Here is a 22314-nt window from a genome sequence, read left to right on the forward strand (position 1 = left end):
TTGACGTGCAAAAGACTCTCTACGTATGTTTGGGTCTGCTATGTGGTATGGTTTTGAATGGTCCGCCACATCTACTATATCCAAAGCGTGCACACTTATCCAATGAATTTTTAGCCTTACGTACAAGTCAATCTCCGAGTCAACTCAGAAGCACAAGATAAGGGACGAGTCCCTCTCACCCGCTAAATTCCTGCCGCGTGTCATCACGGGGACTCTTGATCATCCCAGACCGCCAAAGAAGCAAAAGCAACCAGATCCTGTTACCTTCGAGGGAGAGAAGAAGATTATAAAGAAATATACGGCTCCAATCTAAATCAATTACCATCCTGTTTCCATGAATGATATGGTGAAGGTGGAGGCGTGCGAGTCGTGTCGCTCGGCGCCGTGCGCGGTGTACTGCCGGGCCGATGCGGCAGCGCTGTGCGCTGCCTGCGATGCGGACATCCACTCCGCCAACCTCCTCGCCCGCCGCCACCACCGCATCCCCATCATCGCTGGCCCGGCCGGCGGCTTCGTCGTCCGCCCGAGCCTTAACCAGTATAACCATGTCGGCGGCAAGGCCGAGACCGAGCTCCATGGGGAGGAGGAGGAGAACGACGACGACGGTGATGGCCTCCTCTTCGGAGAAGAGGTCGACGGGTTTTTGGATCTCGACGAGTACAATTCGGGTGCGGAGAACCAGAGCACGAGTCGGAAGCAGCAGCAATCGTATCCCAGCAACGGGAGGAGTGAGGAAGCGAGCATTTGGTGCCAAATGGCCAGCAGCAGCAGCAACAGAGCTTTCAGTATGAAGCCTCTGAGGCTGGATTCGATAATTTCGGTTACGGTGCTTCGCTTAGTCACAGCGTGAGTTGATTCTATTGAGCTCTTCTCTATATCTTGCTGGCTTGTTTTATCTTCCTTTCAAATTAGTTACTAGTTTTATTGATTGATCTCTATCTCTTCTTTTTTTTGGTCGTAGTAGTAGTCTATAACTAACAGAGCATCTGGACTGAGGGAACTGTCCTGGAAAAATTAATTGTTCTAAGTTTTGTGGCTAGAAGAGTTAGGTGTTGGCTGGCGCGAGTTTCTAGTGATATCGATTCTGAATTTAAAGCATCCACAATCAAATTGTTCCTTTATATTTTCTAGAAGGATCTGTTTCTTTATATGTATCCTCCTGAGATAAGATATATGTGATTTCTCTTCTTTTTTTTGGGATTCTCCGTCACTTATTTTGTGATCTATTTGATGCGTTTGGTATTGGCCTTTACTTAATGCGATGTTTCTTTAAATTTCTCTACTTCGAGAAATTTTTTTTTTTTTTTTTGATAATTTTTTTTAAAAAATTATAAAAATATTTCTCAACTGTAATCTAATTTTATTTATATTTTATATTTTAAAAAATATTAAATTAATCTTTCTAATAATCGATATGTTTCAATATAGTTCAGTCGTTTATTTTACTAACAAATGGTGTTAGATTTTTTTTCTCAATAGATGAAAATATCTTTCGCTCATGAATAAATTTGAAGGAGAAAGAGGATAAAAAGAGAAGTAGACAAGAGAAAGAAGAGGAAGAAGGGTCAAATGGCTTGGAGAAGGAGAATGAAGATAAGGAGGAGAAAAGTATAGAAAGAAGGGAGAAAGATAGCTTGCCGACGAAAAGATACGAAGGCGGAGGGGCCACTGTGAAGGAAGTGGTTTATAGGCAGCTTAGAGGAGAGGAGGTGGAGGGATGGATAGGTCATTATGAAGGAGGAGAAAGATAAGGAGAAAGTGGAGAAGGATGGGTTGGTGAAAAAGGGTGGATGTGGAGGGGATTGTTATAGAGGGATGGGATCATGGTGGATTTGGAGGAAGAAGATGAAGAGGAGGAAGAGGATGAGAAAGAAAAATGAATGAGAGAAAATAGAAGAAAGAGGTGTTGTTGGCCGCAAGGAATGGATTGGAGAAGAAGGATAAGGAGGAGAATATGATGGGGAGAAAAAAAGGAAGGTGGAGGAAAAATAGGTGAAGAGGAAGGAGAGAAGAAAGGAGATGAGAGAGAAAGATGATGTTGGCGATGAAAGAGGAGGAATCAATTGGAGAGGAAGGAGAGAAAAGAGAGAAGACGAAGATATTTTCATCATTTTATAAAATTCTATTAACAGATGGATGGACCATATTGAAATATATCGATAAATAAAAAATTATTTATATTTTTTAAAATATGGAGTTACCAACGAAATTGAGATAAAATTGAGAGGGTATTTTTGTTTTTTTTTTTTTTCTCAAAAGAGGATGCGACTTGATGACTATATCTACGAGCCCAAATGTAATAGATTCTTCCGACGAGCGGACAAGCACTGAAACTTAGACATCTAATACACGAGTGGCAGAAGAGTTTCTCTTTGATAGATCTGTTCATAATCTTCTCTTTGGCATGCGGTGTTTCTGGAAGTTTTTTGTGCGCTTTTCATGATCTTCATCTCTTGTGATTTTATACTTCAAAAAGAAGATAAAGCTCCTACATTTAGCTTAAAGAACTCTCTTCTCTCTCCATTTTGATTAATGTAATGGACAACAAATCTATTAGATTGACGAATTCTCTCTCTTCTGCTCTGAATTCAGCTTTCCTTGTCTTTTTGACTCTAAAATTCAGCTTTCCCTGTCATCGATGGAAGCAAGCATTGTACCAGACATCACTCTGGCAGATATCTCGAACTCTCACCTTCGACCTTCCAAAGGGACTATAGACTTCTTCTCAGGCCTTCCTCTTCAAATGCCTCCCCAATGCACTCCTATGGATAGAGAAGCCAAGGTTCTTAGATACAGGGAGAAGAAGAAGGCAAGAAAATTCGAGAAGACAATTAGATATGCATCAAGGAAGGCATATGCTGAAACCCGCCCTCGAATTAAAGGCCGTTTCGCTAAGAGATCAGATGTAGAGCTTGCAGTGGATCAGTTGTTTTCTACCACCGTGACGACAGACTCGAGCTACGGCATTATCCCTTCATTCTAGTTCTTATGCAAGAGATCGCCGTAGAAGAGCAATTAGTAGTTAAATATATGAAAATTTAGTGAAACTTTACTGTGACCTCTTGGTTAATGTTTCTTAAAGACGTGGGAACTGCAAAGAATTACTAATAGCTTTATGGCCATTACTTTTCTGAAGTATATAACTGTATTTTGGTTCATGCTACTGTTTCCCCTGTCACGCCTCTTCTTCCTCCCCATCTTTCTTCTCTCTTTTCCTCCTCCCCTGAAAGATTTCCTCACATCTGTCTTGTAATATTCATCATCTTAATGAAATGTTGGGTGATTTGTCCACCATTTATGTCAAAAAAAAAATCTTGTGGTTCGTGTTATTCTTTATATAGATTAAAGAGCTCAAAGCTCAGCAGTAGAGATGGACATGGTAATTTCCTAGATGAGTTATATTTGTAATTTATAGATTAGGCTAGCAGTATAATTGGAACGATAAAAGTTTACTCCCCTTGAAGAATATATTTTCTGCCTATATATCCAAGTCATGTATAATTAGTTGTTATAAATGTAATTAAACCATTCCTCAGACAGCTAATATATTACCATCAGCAACCAGCCTGTCATGTATATTTTGCTCTGTGTGGCTTCCTAACCAATAGTTGAGCAGATCAAGGGATGACTGCAACACTGCAGCTCCTGAGGCTCCTTATGTGGATATATTAAAAGAAATTACATGTTATAATTATATCAAGATCTTTTATAATGGTCTTAGGCACAATTCAGTCCAGCAATGTCTAACCATGAGGGTCAATGCATAAAATTTGCATGTCTGCTGCAATCTGCCATCAAATTGTTGTTACCTATTAATGTATCCTATTTGCTTCTGTGTTTATTCTCAACAAAGTGATGTCCAAATATGGCAATGTGCATGGATAGAAGGGAGTTCTAGAGGAACAATGTTGATGGAGATCTTACATCTAAATGAAAATTCATATGTACATATCTGGAGGGATCATTATCCAATTTCAAGTAATTATCCGGAGGCAGAAAGTGCTGAACTAACATACAGCCCTCACAAACAATCATATAGAATAAAATTAAAGTAGAACTAAATACTAATCATGGCTATGGATGAAAGCCAACTGCCAAACTGGTGGACCTTCTTTCATGGTTGCTAACCCTGATTCTCCAAGATTACTACTAAGGTCTGTACGATTATTTTAGCAATATTCTACATTCTCCTAGGACCTATATAATATTAATTGCCTTTTTGTTTGAACCATCCAACCCTCAGAGACATATTCCTTCCGGAAACTAAGATTTGTCTAACATGTTACAATGCCTAATTACCACATGAGACCCTTGAGGGGCCACTATGTTTCGGATCCCTTCCATTCCGCCAAGAGACGGCATCACTTTAGCCTACGTTGCTTCGTGGTCTACTTTATCCATCACCCCCTGGCTATAAATTCACATGCATCTCATTTCTTTCAACCAGTGGATTCCATCCCACACATTTGTGTTTGTAGAGAGAGAGAGATGAGGCCAGGGAACTCGGCTGGTTCTCCAAGATTCCAGCTATGGAGTTCTCCAATCCCATATATCTTTGGAGGTCTTGCAGCCATGATGGTTCTCATTGCCGTAGCACTAACAGCGCTTGCTTGCATGCGCCGCAGGTCCACCGACGAGGACTCAACGTTGCCATGCTCAATGGAGATGATGCCGGTGATCACTCCTACGGACACGGAGCCAAAAATTCTGGTCATCATGGCCGGAGAATATAAGCCTACTTTCTTAGCAAAGCCTCTCTCATCACTTCACCACCACCAGCCAGCATGAGACCATTCCTCTCCACAATTTTTTTTTTTTTCCCAGCCCCTTCAATTTTGTCTCGGCTTAGTAAATTAAGTGGTTTTGAGTTTTGTTCTGTTTTTTGTTTTCTTGTTTCGTTTTCCCATAAGCAAAAAAATGCTGCTTTGAGCATGACCTCGGTATGAGGAATCCAATGTAGTCTATAATTATTTTGACTCTCAAAGACTTAAAAGTGGTTTGCTCGAATAGACTTTCAGGTGGCTGTAGGGCTGGGGGATGGCTCGTTGTTCTAGGAGATGCAAAGTGAGTAGTATTTGGTATTTTATATGTTCAGTATCTCCTTGGGCTACAAAGGAATCTGTTCTTTTTAAAATTCTTCAGAAACAAAGCAAGGCAAACCGAAATTCTTTATAATCACATTTCACTGACTAAAATGCAATGCAACAGAATAGCTGATTAAAATGGCTCCAAGACGGAAAGTGTTTTATATGATGTCTCTATGGATGTTAGAAATGATAATTTGCTATTCTACAAGGAAAGCACATGGATTGATGCCTGGAGATTCTTATAGATCACAAGGTCGTACCTTGATCTATAAACTGATCGATCATGATCTTCCTCAAAAAAAAAAAAAAAGAAGCTATATTAATAGGACAAGGATTTTAAACATCTTAACCAATCTCAAGTAAAACTCAGGTGCAATCAAAGTGGTAGCATTTCATCTGAATTACATGCATGTCCATTATTTGATGTCTGATCGACACATGCTTCCTTAAATTTCAGTGCACGTATTGGCATTTGGTGTCGACCAAAGGCAAGTGGTAGTTATATATGCAAGGGCAACAATAAGCGATCCCAGTCTCATCACATGTAACCAGCTTCCATAGTTTTAGTAGAAAGCTACTACATGGACCGCAAGGCCTCCAGAACACAAAGCCACCTTGCAAGTATGAGGCTTCTTTGGTTCTTGCTCATATGTACGGTAGGGGTCAGACATAAATCATGAAGAAATTACATCCAACACTAAATGCATCATGTGGCCGTGCACCATATCAATAATCTTATCTTCTTTCTGTGAGCTCCATTTATTATGCACTCGTTTTGATGACAATGTCCACTGGAAAGAGATGAGCCGTTTGGTATGATGCATGGGCCACGTTGGTGTATGCAGTGTGCGGTATAATTTGCGAGACATGAAGGACTACAGTTAATTTTAAGCCACACGATGGCATGTAGGCTTTTCATAGCTTTAAGATCACGCAGTGGTATCAAGCTTAGCTAAATGTAATGCAAAAGGCCCTCTCCAACCCCGGATGGAAAGAAAAGAAAAGGATGAACTCGGTCTACTTATTCCCCTTTTCCTCCTGCAGTCACCCAACCTATCTTGTTTCCTGAAGTCCTTGACATCTGTCAGATGCTAAACTTGAAGCCTACTTATTCCCTTCAACACAATCATGTATTCTTAACTAAAGATTGGCATTGTTAATGTGCTTTAAAGGGTTGATGAGATTAAAAATGTTGGCCAGTCTCAGCCAAAGTGCTATGTCTCTATTCCTACCTCAAAGGGTGCATGAGAATTTTCTTTGGCCCTTCCCAATATTCTTTCACATCAAGATTATATTCTTCATTTTGTTTATATCATTTCTTCGTCTGGAAATATTAACTCAGATTCCCACTTGCATGTTTTGAAGTCAAAACTCTCTAAGCTGCACATTCCAACTATTCCTGACAAAAAAAAAAGAACGTTTATCCTGTGTTAGGTTGTTGGAAGCGGCGATTCGGCGGAGTAGAGTGGGTTTAGATATTTTCATCATGTGGAACTTTTAACACAAAAGACTCATTAATTTGATTTGAGCAAAATGTTAGTGGTTCACATGTCGGCTGAAGCACCCTTTTTTTTTTTTGGGTAAATTTTGGCTGAAGCACTTTGGCAAGCGAGTATATGAGCAGTTCCACACGACAGCTTTCTTTGCAGGTAGCATTTGCTAGCTATCATTGTCTCCTCTATACACATGCACCAATTTTTCTTGTCTCTAACTCGGAGAATATTCAAAGAATATGATCCTTACCAACTCTGTCCTTGGTGAAACAGGCTTCAGCCAAATTTCTACTATAGAGCTCAAATCAAATCGAATATAATATATCCATATTCATACTTATTTTGTTTGATGAATATAGTACAGATACGAATGTTAGTCATATATAAAAATTTAAATTTAAATTTATTTTAAATAAATATAGATATAAATTAGATACTGAAAGTATGGATATAAATGCACATATAAGTCTAATAATTATATTTTATGACCACATAACTGAAGATATTATTAAATAGATAATAAATGAAATTAATATAATGTTAATACGATCATTTATTTTTCTTAATAGTGCCATACAAAAATTGAATATGGTTAGACATGGAATGAATATTCCGATATAGATTGAATAGTTGTCTATCTATATTATATATATTTTTTTTATGGATATGGATATGGGTGCTATTCAAATACTTAATTTTTTATTTATATTCAAATAAATTTATAAAAATAGATTCAAATAGATATTATTCGATCTATTTTTATCACTAGTAATAGAAATATCAACAAGCTTGTGGCCTAATTCCCAAGCCCAATCCATTTGTGCCAGGCTTATGCAGTTTAACAAATCTCAACATTGGGTTCCCATTCATATGTCCTCATTTACAAATTGCAGTGTCTGAATCCCCCCTAGACCTCATATCGGTGGAAGAAAAAAGCTTATTTCATCTATACTTAATGAAAGGTGGGCATTGGCCAACCCAACTTATCTTAATCAGGTAGCATCTCTTTTCACACAGAAAGAAGTGATGCCATTCACACTATATTTAATAATAGAGTAATTCTTTGTATGCTTCATGCGGTGTAGAAAAAATACATCGCTCTATTGATTGGACCATATAGCCACTGCTTTTCAATATACATTTAATACTTGCAGATCTATTTTTTTGTTTAAAATTTTAAATGATAAAAATATTCTTCTTCTTCTGAAAAAATTATGACATCCTATGTTATATTATGATATCCTACGGTCAAATTATAAATTCTGTTTATAATTTGTCCACAGGATGTCATAAAGAATGGAGGGGCATCTTTATTATTTAAAAAGTTTATAAATTTTCAATAACAAAATATCCTTCTTTCTTTATGAATTCTAAAAAAAAATTATGACTTCATGTATGCAGGAAGTCATAATTCGACCATAAGATATCATAATATGGCCACAGAATTCATAACTTTTTCAGAACAGGAGGGTATTTTTGTCATTCAAAATTTTAAACGAAAAAATAGAAGTACAGGCATTAAATGCGCTATTAAATGTGCATTGGATAGCAATGGCTACGTGCTCTAAAATCAAGATGGTGCTGTCATTGGCTAGCATATACATCTTAGATCAATTGATTAGAAATCCTGAATTAAAAAAAAAAATTGAAATTAGGGGGTGCTAATCCTTCCTTTTTATCCCATACCTATCTCATCCTAAATCAAGTCCTTATTCAAGTGGAAAGAAGGCAATAGCATTGGCGAATTTCTTCCTACAAAAACTGCAAGTTATATTCAATGTATTGCAACTTGTTGGTTTTATTAAAAATATTCTTCTTTTCTTGTTTTAGGAGAAAACTAGATGGCCATCATGAGCTAATCATGCATCATCTTAATAATCACCATAGTAGCCATTCTTCAAACCCATGATTCAATCAAGGTTTTCGGGGTAGCTCAGACGCAAAAGGCATAAAAGAAAGAATAGAATTTCTCCAACCATGGAGTGTGCTCAAAATACCTTTCTTCTAGTAAAAGAGTGGGGCAGAATGCTCAAATTATGAAGATTACTACAAGTGTGTTGTTTGATAGATCTTGTGTATTTGTATGAAGCCAAAAAAAACTCCATATTTTCTACTAGTTTTTTTGGATGAGATTCTGATTCTTAGATTATGGATTGTTACACAAATTAAACTCCTTCTTTGTCGCTATAAAGTTTGCCATCAACTCTAAATCTTTCATGAAAAATGACAGGCATTGGCGAAGTTGAGTGTTAAACACGGTGGCTTGAAGGTTTGTGGTGGAGTAGGTGATGATAGTTAGCGGTGCACCATAAAGACAAATGTTTATTGGTTGCATATGGGCAATGGTGTCATGGTGTTCACATCAGAAAGCTCCTTTCTTTTCTCAAAGTAAAGTAGGTTGGCCAACGCGTGGCTTGAAGGTTTATGATGGGGCTCGCAATGATGGTTTAGTGGTGCACCAGTATGGATAAACGTTTATTCGTTGTATGTGGGCAATGAAGTCATGGTGTTAACATCAAAGCCTTTCTTCTTTTCTCAAAGTAAAAAGAGGGGCCTACACAGTTTTCTTTGAGGATTTTATGCCGGAAGTCTGTCCGTGATAATATTTTCTTACTTTCCCTCTCCAATCATTTGCTACCCTCAAAAATTATCTGGAGGACGATTCTCTGATTTGTTTCCAAGCAATTTATCCACCAAAGTTAAGGGTTGCTCCACCACAGGCATGCAAGATTTCATTTTAACTTTTCTCCATTACATGTGCACGCAAAAGAAAAAAAAAAAAAAAAAAAAAAAAAACTTGGGCATTGAATGCAGAATCATAAGGAAATAATCGGCTTGTTTTGCCAACAAGAGGAAAGGATGGAGCTTGGATCATTATTATGAAAAGAATGCACTTGTTATGATATAAATTACTGATTGTTATAGAAATGATAGCAAGAAATGAGGTTACAAAAAGCCAAAAAAAGGTTTAATAAAAGAACAAATCATATATCCTATATTGGGAAAAATTTCTTTGTACAATACCCAAAAATTCTTTATATTATTTTTAGCACAAATTATTTAAATTATTGATAAGCACTTTTAAGAAGGATATTTCCAAAAGGTAAATGAGTTGGATTCCTAGTTAACAAATAATAAAAATATCAATCAAAATTAACTAAAATACAATTTCAAGATATTTTTTTATAATTAAGTAATATTAATTTAACTACAAAATTGGTATTATTTTATATTGAACACATGGTTCTAGGAGATAGCTCCATATCAAGATTATATGCATATTTCTTGATATTAAATATAAAATAATACCATTTAAATAACAAAAAAGGTTACCAATGAAATTGTGTTTCTTTATTCAGTAAACACAGCACCAAAATATATATTATATTTGTTTTGCATGGTAAAGGAGAGAATAAATATTAATTTACAAAGAGGGTAATCTCACCACTCATTTTGGGATGACCATATCTTAATTTCCAATTTAGGATGAACCAAATATCCAAAGAGATTGAAAGTGATCTTTTTCACCCTCCAGTCAAACATCTAGAGTGAGTAAACAACATTTCAGCAACCTTATGGTCAAACAATAAAAACACTCAAATTTTTTAGTATGCACTTTCAAAAATATTATTTATATCTAAAAGTCACATACGCAGCTCTCTATTCACCACCTTGGGATAGAAATTTTTGCTTAGCAATCATCAAAGTCCCTTGCTTATTATATAACAGTTTTTTGACTAATAAAATCTTCTATTGACTATATTTGGTTGCATTGCTCTGGTGTATTTCAAAAAAAAAAAAAAAAAAAAATTCATATATCATGCAGGCTACGGGAATAATATATATATCACTGCCAAAAATTCGTCCTTTCTATTCCACCGTTTCCAGCACCGCGTTTTCCACCTATAAAAACTCATCTTGGCCTGCAACAAACTGAGGCACGAGAGAGAAGGAGAGAAGGTGGTAAGAGAGAAGATGAGGCCTGAAAGCTTGCCCAGCGCAACCGGATCCAATTTGTGGCACACTCCAATCCCATATCTCTTTGGAGGCATTGCAGCCATGATGGTAGCCATAGCCATCGCCCTTATAGTGATTGCATGCTCCCACTCCAATCCCTCCTCCAACAGGGACCCGGAATCGCCGAGTTCGATGGGAAAGCCGGCGATTCTTGCTTTGGAAAGGGTGCCTTGGATTGCGGTGACCATGGCCGGAGATGACAAGCCAACCTTTTTAGGAAAGCCTTTTTCCTTGATTCCACATGGCCAACAGCAAGCATCAGACAACCCATAATCAAGTGATCTCAAGCAAGAGTCATGATTCATGGGTGTGTTCTTTTTCCTGTTCTTTGAGGAAACAAGAGTGATGATCATGTTATTACTGGTGGATTTTTTTTTCTTTCTTTCTTTTTTTCTTTCTTTAGACCTGGCGGCAAATGTAAATAGTGAGTGTATGTGTTGTAACTCGGACCTTTTTCTATGTTTGGTATCTATGTGAGTATCCAAAATTATGGTCAAACAATGTTTTTTTTTTTTCCTTGGATTATTTTCTTTTTACTATTCTATGTTTTTTCTTTTATAATTCTTATAGGCAATACATTAGCTTTAATCTCTGGATGAACTAGTTTGCTGTGGAGATGTTGGCGTCTCAAAAGAAACTCTATATATTTTTTTTTACAGAAATAAATTTTATTAGAGATGAAATATGCATGGCAGAGTGAAACAAGAAGAACGAAAAAGAAAGGGAAAAAAATTTAGAGAGAGAGGAGAAGAAGTAAAGACTCCTATAATACCTATTACTCAAAAGCAAGTCCTAATCATGTCCTAGAAAACAGTAACATTTGAAGGAGCTCTAATGCAGAGGGTCGTTTTTTTGAATGTGGCCTATTTTATGCCTTGATTTTTGCCAGGTTTCATTTAATACTTAATCCTTGATACACAATCTTGTTTCTGCGCTCAGTTACACCCAGTCCTCTACTCAGTTGTGCTCATTTTTGTACCTATTTATGCTTGGACAGGCCCTACAAGAGCCAGAAATAACAAGTCCTAAACATTGAATAGCAGCAGCAGGGGCTAAAAAGCCTAGTCCACAATGTTAAGACCTCAATTTCCAAAATGTCAAAGATAGTGACTCTTCTTGAACCCCTGCAGAGTAAAGTTAACAAAGTCATTATCTTGATGATTACTCTTTAACATGGTGTTACGTAGAAGGAAAAGATCGATGGTGGGAAGTCGGCCCCATGTTAGGTATGTTCTTAATCCTTCTCATTATTAATCTTATCTTTGCTTCCATCTCTCAAAGGTGGAAGGATAGCACGTCATCCCTTATCTATTTGTTGAAAGTTAATTATAGTTCGAAGGTGTTTAAGTGGATTAGCTAGCCATCTTGCATCATATGGTTCCATTGGTGTGGATGGGAAACTGCCCCTTGTCAATAGTGGGTGCCGCAAACTTGAATTATATGTTTATCACACCCAAATTAGGACATAATATGGCCATGCTACTGAGGAGTGCAGTCTAAGATAATACGAAGCCAATATTCATTTCTCAAATAGCATAGCAGATACATTATAAATAAAAATATTAAATTTAAAATTTTTAATTAAACCAAAACTAATCCAGAGCATCTAAAATCAAAATCAAATATCAAACCAATATATCAAAATTCATAAATAATTAACTACAAATCTATGATTATCAAATAAACTAAGTTTTAGTCACAAAATTCTCAAGCTTGGTACGTAGACCCCAAGCTTGGATCCTTCAATGTTTCTAATCTTATTCCTTTGTAAAAGAAAAAAAAAATAAAGAGATATGAGTTACATCAGCTCAGTAAGTAAAACTTAATTATGCTTCCTTATCGAATCAGATATTAATATTTTTTAATGATAATATAATATTTTAAAAAAATATATATTATAAAATAAAGTATTTCATAGAGTATATAATAAACAAGTTATAAAGACAATTATGCATGCATAAATCATAAAATTTCATAAACATGATATATAAATCATTTTTGTCGAATATTTATGTCATATCTCAAAATATTGCTTATAGATATTTATACTATATTCACTTTGTACCCATGATAGGATCATATTTCTTAATCAAAAAAAAAATTAATTTATATAAAAATTTTATATCCATTGGCAGGACCATGTTTCTTGTATATGCTAGTTTCGAGTATCGACCTTCCCAATTTTAGAATTCATTCATAACTGTTTGAGAACCTTTAAAATCTTTATATCTTTTTTTTAAATATATATATATATACATAGATAAAAAAATAATAAAATTCATACTTCATAAATTAGCATGCCATTTTCATAAAACACATTCATAAAATAAATGATCATAATAAAATATACTTTTTTATATCACATATGCTGATTTTTATTTTATAAAAAATATGATTTTATCAGTAATAGATTATTTATATAAAAAATATGATAATTTGAAAATAAATAAAGAGCATAAAATTTAATTATCTTGATCATTCTAGATCTTTAGACCTCGTTGGACAAATCTATTAATTTTATTTCAAATATTAAAAATATAATCAATTTTTATTCGATGAATTCAATAGAATTAAATTATAAAAAAATAGGATTGTTGATCAGATAATCGATTCGATAGACTACAGGGACAATTCAGGATCTCCTAGCCAAGGATCAGATCTAAACAACTAGATCAAAGAGTCATAAAGCACAGATTGGATTAAGATCAAGATCAATCAATAAAGTTCATCCATAGTGGATTTCAAAAATATTAGATATGGTCCGAATAGGATTTATATATAGCACAGATATCAAAGCGATTTCAAATCTCTTTGAAAAGATCTTATCAAGTTTATACTGAGGTCCTTAGATCAGATAGAGAGAGAAAAACTCTAGAGAGAAGAAGAGAGACACAAGAGAGAGAATCTTTCTCTCTCTTTTTTTTTTCTTTTCCTTTTTTTCTTCTTTTTTTTTCTTTCTTTTCTTGGCCAAACAAAGGAGGAAAAGGGATAGTGGTTGATGCTCCGACGGGGTATGGTGGCATGGTTGGAGGTCCGACAACAAGCGATCGATGAGGTAAGGCAGGGGACAATCAGCGATGAGGATCGACCAATGAAAAATCATGGAGAAAAAGCCCAAAAATAAAAAATTTGAGGCTTTTCTTCATTTTTGGCCGATAGTCATGGACTTGCCATGGAGGGTTGTGGGGAGGTTGGGGTACTCCACTTAGAGGTTGGTTTCAAGAAAAGATGACACCGACAGTCGAAAAAAGGGAGAGAAGTATCGAAAAAATAGGGGCTTCTTTATTTGTAGTTTTTCGGCAAGATCAGTGACCGATGAACGTGCCACATGCCATAGGAAGAAGAGAAAGAGAGAGAGAAAAATAAAGAAAGCACAGGTTTTACCTTGGCTCTGATGGCATCTCCGGTCCAATTTTAAGTGAGCACACTAATAGTTGACCATGACTTCAATGGGAGAAAAGAGAGAGAAGGAGACTCGATATTTGTTGGTGGAGAGCCATAGGGGTTTGTGGGGGTTATAAATAGAGAGCCTTAGGGTCCTCTTTACCTTAGGATTCCGGCTTTTCTCAGAATCAAATGGAGTAGAAGACTCTCATTGAGAGTCTTCTTCTTCCAGCATTTTTGTTCTATTTTTTTTATTATTCTGTTGGCCACTTTAAGATTTGTGTAGTTGATTGGTGACTGATTGGGTTATCACAATGTCGGTTTGCATACAAATCTAATTTGTAGTAGCATACCGAAAGAAGCATCTCGACAGCAGCAAGTTTGCATCTCTTGTTGGGGAGCAGTCACAATGATCATCTCTAAAATCCTCTCTCTCCCTCTTCTTTTTAGAGAGAGACCCACTATAATTATGAAGTGGATTTGATTCTAAGTGTTACATTGAGTCCTATGGTACTGGAAAATAATGTGTTGCCCACCGTGATTATGAAATGGACCTAGGTTGATGGTCTATGCAAATTGGTTCTATGGAGATCTGTGCGGCATATATTTAATCCCACATTTGTTATTCATCGAAGAAACCTTAAGTAAAATAAATAAAGTTACAGAATTTAAATAACATCTTTTAGTTAATCTTTTTGAGGTAAAATCCTGGATTGTTATCAATTCACCGCATGCCAAGCTGCTTACTAATTAGTACGAAAACGCAGCTCCAGTTGGTTCTCCATGTGATGATTTTTTTATCACAATATATCTTCCACCACTCTTTCTAAAAGATTTTTTACTTAATAACTTTTTTATAATAACATTATTCTAGAAAAAGGACATATTTAAAGCCTGATCTCTAAGAAACATAGATACAGCTTTGCCTTCTTTCCTACTTTACGATCTTGTCGGTGGACATCCAACTTCAAAAAAAAAATCGAAGTTAATTCCGCAGAAAGTCCTCATATATTCATCAAGAGCCAAATCAGAAAACAGCATGTTGACCTGGACCGCATTTGTTCCGTATTTTTAGACCTCTCCAATGTGATCAGCTTTTCTGTTTATCTTTGACAAATGAGTATGTGGATCAGACGTGTTAGTTGCGGCGGTTTGAAGGGTTAGTAATTTTAATCATGATGTCTGTCGCCTGTCTGCGGTATATGGCGTGCATGTGAAAACTAAGCCTATGGCAAATACCTCTTATGATGGCCACTTGGATTTTCCCATCATCTTTCCTAGGTGGAGAGCATTTGCAAAAGCAACTCACACTTGGTGAATTATCACATCCTTTCACTTCCTTACATTTTATTATCATTACTAAGCATGCAAGGGCTTAATTGCAGTACTTTCTAGGTAAACAAATGGATTAAACACTAGTATGGATGTAGAAGCATATATATTTAACTCACACTTGGATTTTTGGGCCTAGGAGTCCATGGAACGTGTGTTAGACTTGAAGTCTTCCCATGAAGGTTTCATCAAGAGTGGATGTGGGATTTGCCATTAAAATCTACCTATTTCATTCCTTCAAATCAAACAAATCTTGACGTAGTAATGGAAGAAGTGACTGGCTCCCTCCTTTTTATTGATTAGAGAGTGACAAATATTTAGAGGTATAAGCAGGAGAAAGTACAAGAATTTCAATGTGAAGACATGTGCATCAAGGGATACAGAGTTTCAAAAGATTCTTATATCTATCTACATTCTTTTGTGTAGACAGATCAAAAAAAAAAAAAAAGGTCCTAAGATCAAACACATTTGGTTGGGCTCCAAGTGTGGAAGTTCCTGAAAATAACCTCTAAACCAGCCATGCTTTTCTTTTTTTTTTTTGTTAAAGCAAAACGGTGGGGAGCAGAACACATTTCATTAGAGATGATGAAATGGGTAGTAGTGAGAAATCCCTCAGTTGAATTCACTGCAACGATGGGTAAGTTTTCTACATTTTATTAGTTAATCTAACTTGGGTTTACCTCAGTAATGAATACAAGAAAAACTCCTCTGTTGGTTGGTTTATTAGTATGCAAGTTTGACATGGAGGCCAAACTTTTTCAGATGGGAAGACATGCAGCATGTTTCCATGAGCCATTCCAGTGTTAGCAGAATGCCCCAAATAGAAAGCAGTAGAAGCTAGGTAACCACAGATCCAATCCAAACATAAAAACTTCCTGCCCTCTGCACTATGTGTCTCAATGAGGACCTCACACTCTTGATCCGCCATCTAACAGCTGCATGCAATGGATGGTGAAAGGGGCTGCAGACACTGGGGACCCCCACGTGTATTAGCCGGAGTTGCGTCCTGTCTTGAGACTATATTCTGCAGTCTCTTATAGACCAGTCTTTTGTTGGCTAGTCAACCATGGGTGCACCAATTCTTCAACTTAAAAACTTGATCCTAAGCCTAAAGTAAGAAGCCATGATTTCCATGGTTTGCCAGGATGACTGACTATATTTCAAACAGTAATATAGTGGAAGAACAGTAGAACACAGTCTCCACTTTAGAAGGATTATGTAAAATTTTGCAAGATTTCTGGTGCTGCCTAGCATTTATTGTATATTACTTGTACTCAATGCTGGAAGGTTCATGGTTGGATGGTACCTCTTTCAGTCTCCTTTTCCTTGCCTCTATCAAGCTACTACTCAGAAAAATATTGCTGTTTCAGAATGCTGAAGCAATGTATAACACCTGGAATCTACCATTAAGGAGACCTTTAAACTCCGTAATATATATTCTTAACCTAACCAGACCTGGCAGTGGACCTGATAACCCAGCTTAGAAGATAAGTGCTAATCGAGAAATGTAAATATCACCATGGAACAAGGTCGGTTGTTACCATCCCCTTCTCCTCCAAAAAAAAATAAAAAATTAAAAAAAATAACAGAAAGTACTTTTGAAAAATAAAATAGATACCGTGGAACTACTAAGAAATTTTGAGTACATAACGTAAATTATCAGAAATTCTATCTTCAGATACAACCCGTCTGGGATGAAGTGTGACCAAATCGATGACTATTTAACCACGAAGGGCTGTGCGTGCGAGACGAGCCAGATCGGACAGGTGCATGCGTGAAATATAAGATCCACATCTCTACAAATTAAGATGGGCAAAAAAAGATGGTTTATAAACATAAAGAAAAACTTATCTCTTTCCGATACAAGACTAAAAATCATAGCAAAATTTTAGAAAATTTTAGAAAGAAAAGAAATTTTGAGTAATTCCTCCAACTCTCTAACAAATTTGATCGGAAACAAAGCTATGTGGATGGATAGCCATGAGATAAGGAGTTTCATGCGTCTTGCTACTTTCTTCTTCCTCTCTCTCACCACTTTGAAATAGGACAAAATAATTAACTTGCAGGACAAACTAAGCCATTGTGAGTGACAAACATATATAATGAAATAGAACAGCCAGAAACAAGAAGCTGGAAGCAGCCCGTGATGAAGATTCATTGTTACAAGGATGGAACGGGCCCATTTAAGTAGGCACAGAATAAATGGCTGGGAGCTAAGAATCTGGGTGGGAGGAAGAAGACAACTTGTGCTATAGAACTATGATCAGTCTCATCGTAGCTTATGTCCAGTTCGCAACATGAATATCGTATCCAGTCTTATCCAAAAGATTTGAAACGAGACACAGCCTGTTTCATTGAACCGGGTTGTTTTCTTTCTTGTTTTTTTAGGAAGTTTACGTAAGCTCACCAACATACCAATAAATTCTGCTTAGTTAGCAACTTAAAAAAAAAAAAAAAAAAATCAGTAAGAGCTTTCTTTACCAGATTATTGTAGAAATTTATGACCACTCTTTGATTAAAAGCGAAGTACAACACTTCATTAAAGTAACAGCGCAAGCGTGTGGACCAAGTTTTGGTCACCTCCGCATGGTAGGAATCTCCGGTTGTCCTTTGTTGACAAATGCAATGAGTAAGGCCCAAAAACCCTACTGCACTCTACTTTCAGCGAGTTAAGTGGAATTCTGGAATAATCGAATGAGCTCAATGATTTTAGGACTATAATAAACCAACAAAAGCTCCTATCAAAAAAAAAAAAAAAAAAAAAAAAAAAAAAAAAAAGAGACAAACAAACAAAAGCATATAGTAACGCAACAAATCATAATAATAAATCAAATGTTTCAACTATAAATCAGCGATATCTATTCAATTAGGGCATGTTTTATTCACGATCAGAATCAAATCAAAATGAATAAAATTAAAATGATTATATCGTCCATCAAATAAGAATAAATTTGAATACTAGAAAAAGTAACTATTATATTTTGAGGAATTGAAGTACTTTTATTTTCTTCTGGAATCAAATAAAAATAAGTTCCATCCAACCAAACAGTTGAAATGAAAGTCACACAATTATATTTTTATTCTAGAGTCCCACTATCCTCAACCGAATATGCTCTTAGTTCTTTATTAATAATCTAAGTAGGCAACACACATGATTATATAATGAGGAAAACTTTAAGCAAAAAAAATGGTCATGGCCCCATTGATGCAAGGTTTTAGCAATCTAGCTTGGGTGCACTTAGAAGTTCTTTCCACCCCGTACCCGGCTCTTGAATTTTTCATGCTCTCTTATGCCCCAAACACATTCCTAGTGGGAGACTAGATGCATTAACTATTGATTTAAGTCAATAGTTAAATGCCTTAGCCTTCTTCATTTCCGACATTGAAGAGAAACCTACCTAACTCACCAGGGAAAAATGGTGCACTCCCCCGGGCAACTTGCAACAAAGAGCAGTGCAATTTCGGCCAGTGGACCATATTTATGAGAGCACCCACCAACAAGATACCCTAGATCGAGGGGCATGTAGCACTGAAACATGCAATGCCTAAGATCCTATTTTCAATCCAAATGCTGTCCATAATTTGTCAAGTTCACATGTGAAACATAAGAAGTAGACGCCATAAATTATGGAGAAAGTAGTGTTCATAGCGATCACTATAACAACATGATATAAATGATTGTAGCCTTCTGTCATCACACTATAAAAACTAGATTACTTTGCAAAGCCTGCTTTAATCTTCACGACATCATCTACTTCAAAGGCATCGTCCTGTCCTGTAGAAATATTTGCATGCCTTCTCATAGGACAGAGGCACCAGGAAAAATAAGAAACACTGAGGGCTGCTGGATTATTAATGAAAAGACCTTTTTAACAATTTCATCACCAACTCCAGCACCAGCACTATGCTTTAAAAAATAAAAGAACACTGCCTTTTGTTCTGAAGACAAGACAGAGAGGTAAAGGTTGTCAGAAGCGTAAAAAGCAGTGGTGATGAGGGTTGGCTGCCTCTCTTATTTATGAGCACTGGGTCTGCAAGGCAAAAAAATTTAAGTAGACGGGATACTTCAGGCTAAAAGCCTTCATCTCCTTTGTTCCTCCAGCAACATGGTTTCTGTCTCGTGCTCCAAAGCCGCCTGCTATCTATTGGAGGAACTGTCAGATGATTCAATGATGCAGTAAATTTTCAGGTAGTCGATATCAACTCATCCTAATAAATTATGTACTCTTGATGTTTTTGAATCTTGCAGACAGCTGCCCTCTGTTGATGAAATCAGACTTATAAATGCTAAAGGAAGCTCATCAGCCTAGCAGTTTAAGTTGCCTTTAAAGAAGCCGAAGATAGTTTTTTCTCAGTTAATTTGTTGGGTTCTCTTTCCCCGGGTCTGTTGTTCTCTCTCTCTCAGTTATGGAGTCTTCCCCACTCATTATGGAGGCAGAAGAATGTAGCAGCAGTGAGTCTGGTTGGACCATGTACCTTGCATCCCCCATGCATGATGGTGGAGATGGTGATATTGAAGTCCAAGCTAATGATGAGGAAGCGGATGATGCGAATGATCACAATAGCAACGAAAGTGATGATGGCAGTGAAGGTGAGGATAATGATTCTATGGCTTCAGATGCTTCTAGTGGACCGATTCAGCACAAGCATGGTGATGCCAAATGTGATCAAAGTAGCTTAACGTATCATCTCGATCATGATGATGACGAGCATGGGCTTGAAGAAGATGAGAGCAACCAATACTACTTGTCATACTCATGCAAGAAGTTTTGTGAGTTGAACAAAATGAGAAGTGGAAGAAGGGTTGGTGTTTCTGAGAAGGAAGATAGTGCTACTTCTCTTTTCAATACCAGCTCGAAGGTGAGGAAGGCATCTGGAAAATAATAGAATGAATGTTTCTTTATGTTTCTGCTATGGGAAAAAGACCTTTCTGTATGCTTTCAGATGAGGAGTTGGCCTTCAATAGAATTGTCAAATAGTTTTCTGAGGTATGCTACCTGCAAAATAGATAGATAGACGGGCAATATCTTGTTTTTAGGATCAATCAAAAAACATGACGTATCCAAGTCTTGTAACCCAAGTTTGAAGCTTGTTCATTTTAATGGTACCAACATATATATATATATATAGTGTTTAACTTTTCATCTTCATTTCTTGGCCGGGGTTCTGCCTAACTTCATATCCATGCCTCAATCGAGCACATGCTTAATCTTCTATTGCAATTTCCTTTTTACGAAATGAAAACAATAATAAATCACATCTAGCAAAAATGCATCTGTTCTATGGTGAGTCATAAGATTGATGCTCTTGTATTTGTAGCTCCTGCAACCATGCAAGACCCGGTAACATGATAGCCTGCAAGCATTTAATTAAAGTCATACTTGGTGGCTGGAATAGCATTTTAGTTAATAGATACTGTTTCTCCTCAGCGTGCCTATAAAAGAGTTTGGGCAAACGATTGTTCCAAGCCTTTTCCATGGGTAGATTGATTGATGTGTGACGGTAGCCACTTCTACTCATTCCGTGGGTAGTCTGTTCTTCTCGTGTTGTTCTCGGACCTTCTAGGCCCTTTCTTTCCATTGATGTTTCTTCCCCATTTCAATCGAGAGGTGGGATTCCACACTTTCGCTCAAAATAGGGGAAAAAGAAAACTCCAACTTATCCAAACATGATGCCAAATCCAGGTCTATCAACATGTGATCTAGAAAATAATTCATAGATGAAACGAAGCAATCTCCTTAATAATATGAAGAGCCATATGATGTTAGAAATGCAAAAACTCCGTAAAGAAACTAATATGTTTTCGCTAGGACTTTGTACTGTTATGTTATGTAGCAACGTTACGAGGAGGAACGGGGCATAAATACTAACCATTTGCTGAAAGTTCACCTAATTTAAAGTAACAACTTTCCAGTGAGTATTGTCAAATCAAGCATGCTCCATTATTATACCAAATTGTACCATAATATGTACATCAATTATAAAATTGCATCATTAAATTTTTTTAGTAAGAAATGTACCATAGAATTTTACATGAGTATTTTGATGATACAAACAAGCCATACTGTGCAACATAGAGTGAGACCGCGCAGGAAGCAATCCAAATCCCTCCGATGCTATCTTCTCTTCTGTTGCTTCTTGCGGGAGTAGACCATCCCTCGGATCCCATCCGGGTCCGCCGCAAAGCCGAGGGGACGATAGAAGCCCACCACCCGGGGCTCCGCGTAGAGGGCGATGTTGGACACGCCCATGCCCCGGAGCTCCGCCACGAGCCGCTCCATGACCGCCCGGCCCAACCCCATCCCCTGGAACGACGGCTCCACCACCACGTCCCACACCACCGCGTTGAACACCCCGTCCCCCGTCGCCCGCGCGAACGCCACCGGCCGCCCCTCCGCCTTCGACCTCGTCTCCTCCACCCACACGACGGCGCCGCCCGCCTGCTCCAGCGCCCGCCGGATCCCGTGGGATCCCGCCGTGGGAAGCCCACACGCGCGAACACCTCGTTCAGGGCATCCACGTCCAGCCCCGTCGCCGTCCGCCGCACCAGAAAGCCCCGGGTCTCCAGCTCCCCGTCGGAGACGGAGAGGCCGACGCCGACAGCGGCGTCGCTGGAGGCGAAGCAGAGGTGACGGCGCTGCGGTATGCATGGTTTCGTCTGGATCCAGAGCCGGGGAGAGGGAGATGACGAAGAGGGGGTGCGGAGGATGCCGGGGAATACTTGCATCTCACTATTGCCAGAGGGGAGAGAGAGGGAGGCGCGAGAAGAATTTTGAGGAATGGATGGGTTATCCACTTCGTCCTAGTTGAGTGGCTAGCATGTTGGTCCACTGTCGTTGCTAAATGATCCGTAGACGTAATCTAGTAAGCCTCACCATGGTTGCGGTTTAGCCTACAAACGGGTCCTTTGACACCTTTGAACACCCACAGAACCTAGGGAGTCAAACATCAGATCAAAAGCAAATCCAACAAAACAGGAGCACAATAAATAGTTTCTCCTT

At 37.5% G+C, this 22314-nt stretch overlaps 3 protein-coding genes across 3 annotated transcripts; 2 read left to right on the forward strand and 1 right to left on the reverse strand.

Annotated features, from left to right (window-relative positions):
- The first annotated feature begins 241 nt into the window (after nt 1-241).
- LOC105050665 (zinc finger protein CO3) lies at nt 242-3291 on the forward strand. Its single transcript, XM_010930777.4, is given in 3 exon segments — nt 242-734; nt 737-846; nt 2624-3291. Coding segments are annotated over 3 exon segments (870 nt in total). The 5' UTR covers nt 242-334; the 3' UTR covers nt 2984-3291.
- A 15638-nt stretch (nt 3292-18929) lies between these two features.
- LOC105050923 (uncharacterized) lies at nt 18930-21146 on the forward strand. The gene is made up of 2 exons (XM_019852287.3): nt 18930-19502; nt 19563-21146. Exon 2 carries the CDS (start codon nt 19721-19723, stop codon nt 20195-20197), a length of 477 nt encoding a protein of 158 aa, XP_019707846.1. The 5' UTR covers nt 18930-19502; nt 19563-19720; the 3' UTR covers nt 20198-21146.
- A 137-nt stretch (nt 21147-21283) lies between these two features.
- LOC109504744 (serotonin N-acetyltransferase 2, chloroplastic) lies at nt 21284-22040 on the reverse strand. The gene is given in 2 exon segments (XM_019852082.3): nt 21284-21776; nt 21779-22040. Coding segments are annotated over 2 exon segments (609 nt in total). The 3' UTR covers nt 21284-21429.
- Between the last annotated feature and the right edge of the window lie 274 nt (nt 22041-22314).

This window comes from Elaeis guineensis, chromosome 8, assembly GCF_000442705.2.
Source record: "Elaeis guineensis isolate ETL-2024a chromosome 8, EG11, whole genome shotgun sequence".
Lineage (NCBI taxonomy): Eukaryota > Viridiplantae > Streptophyta > Magnoliopsida > Arecales > Arecaceae > Elaeis > Elaeis guineensis.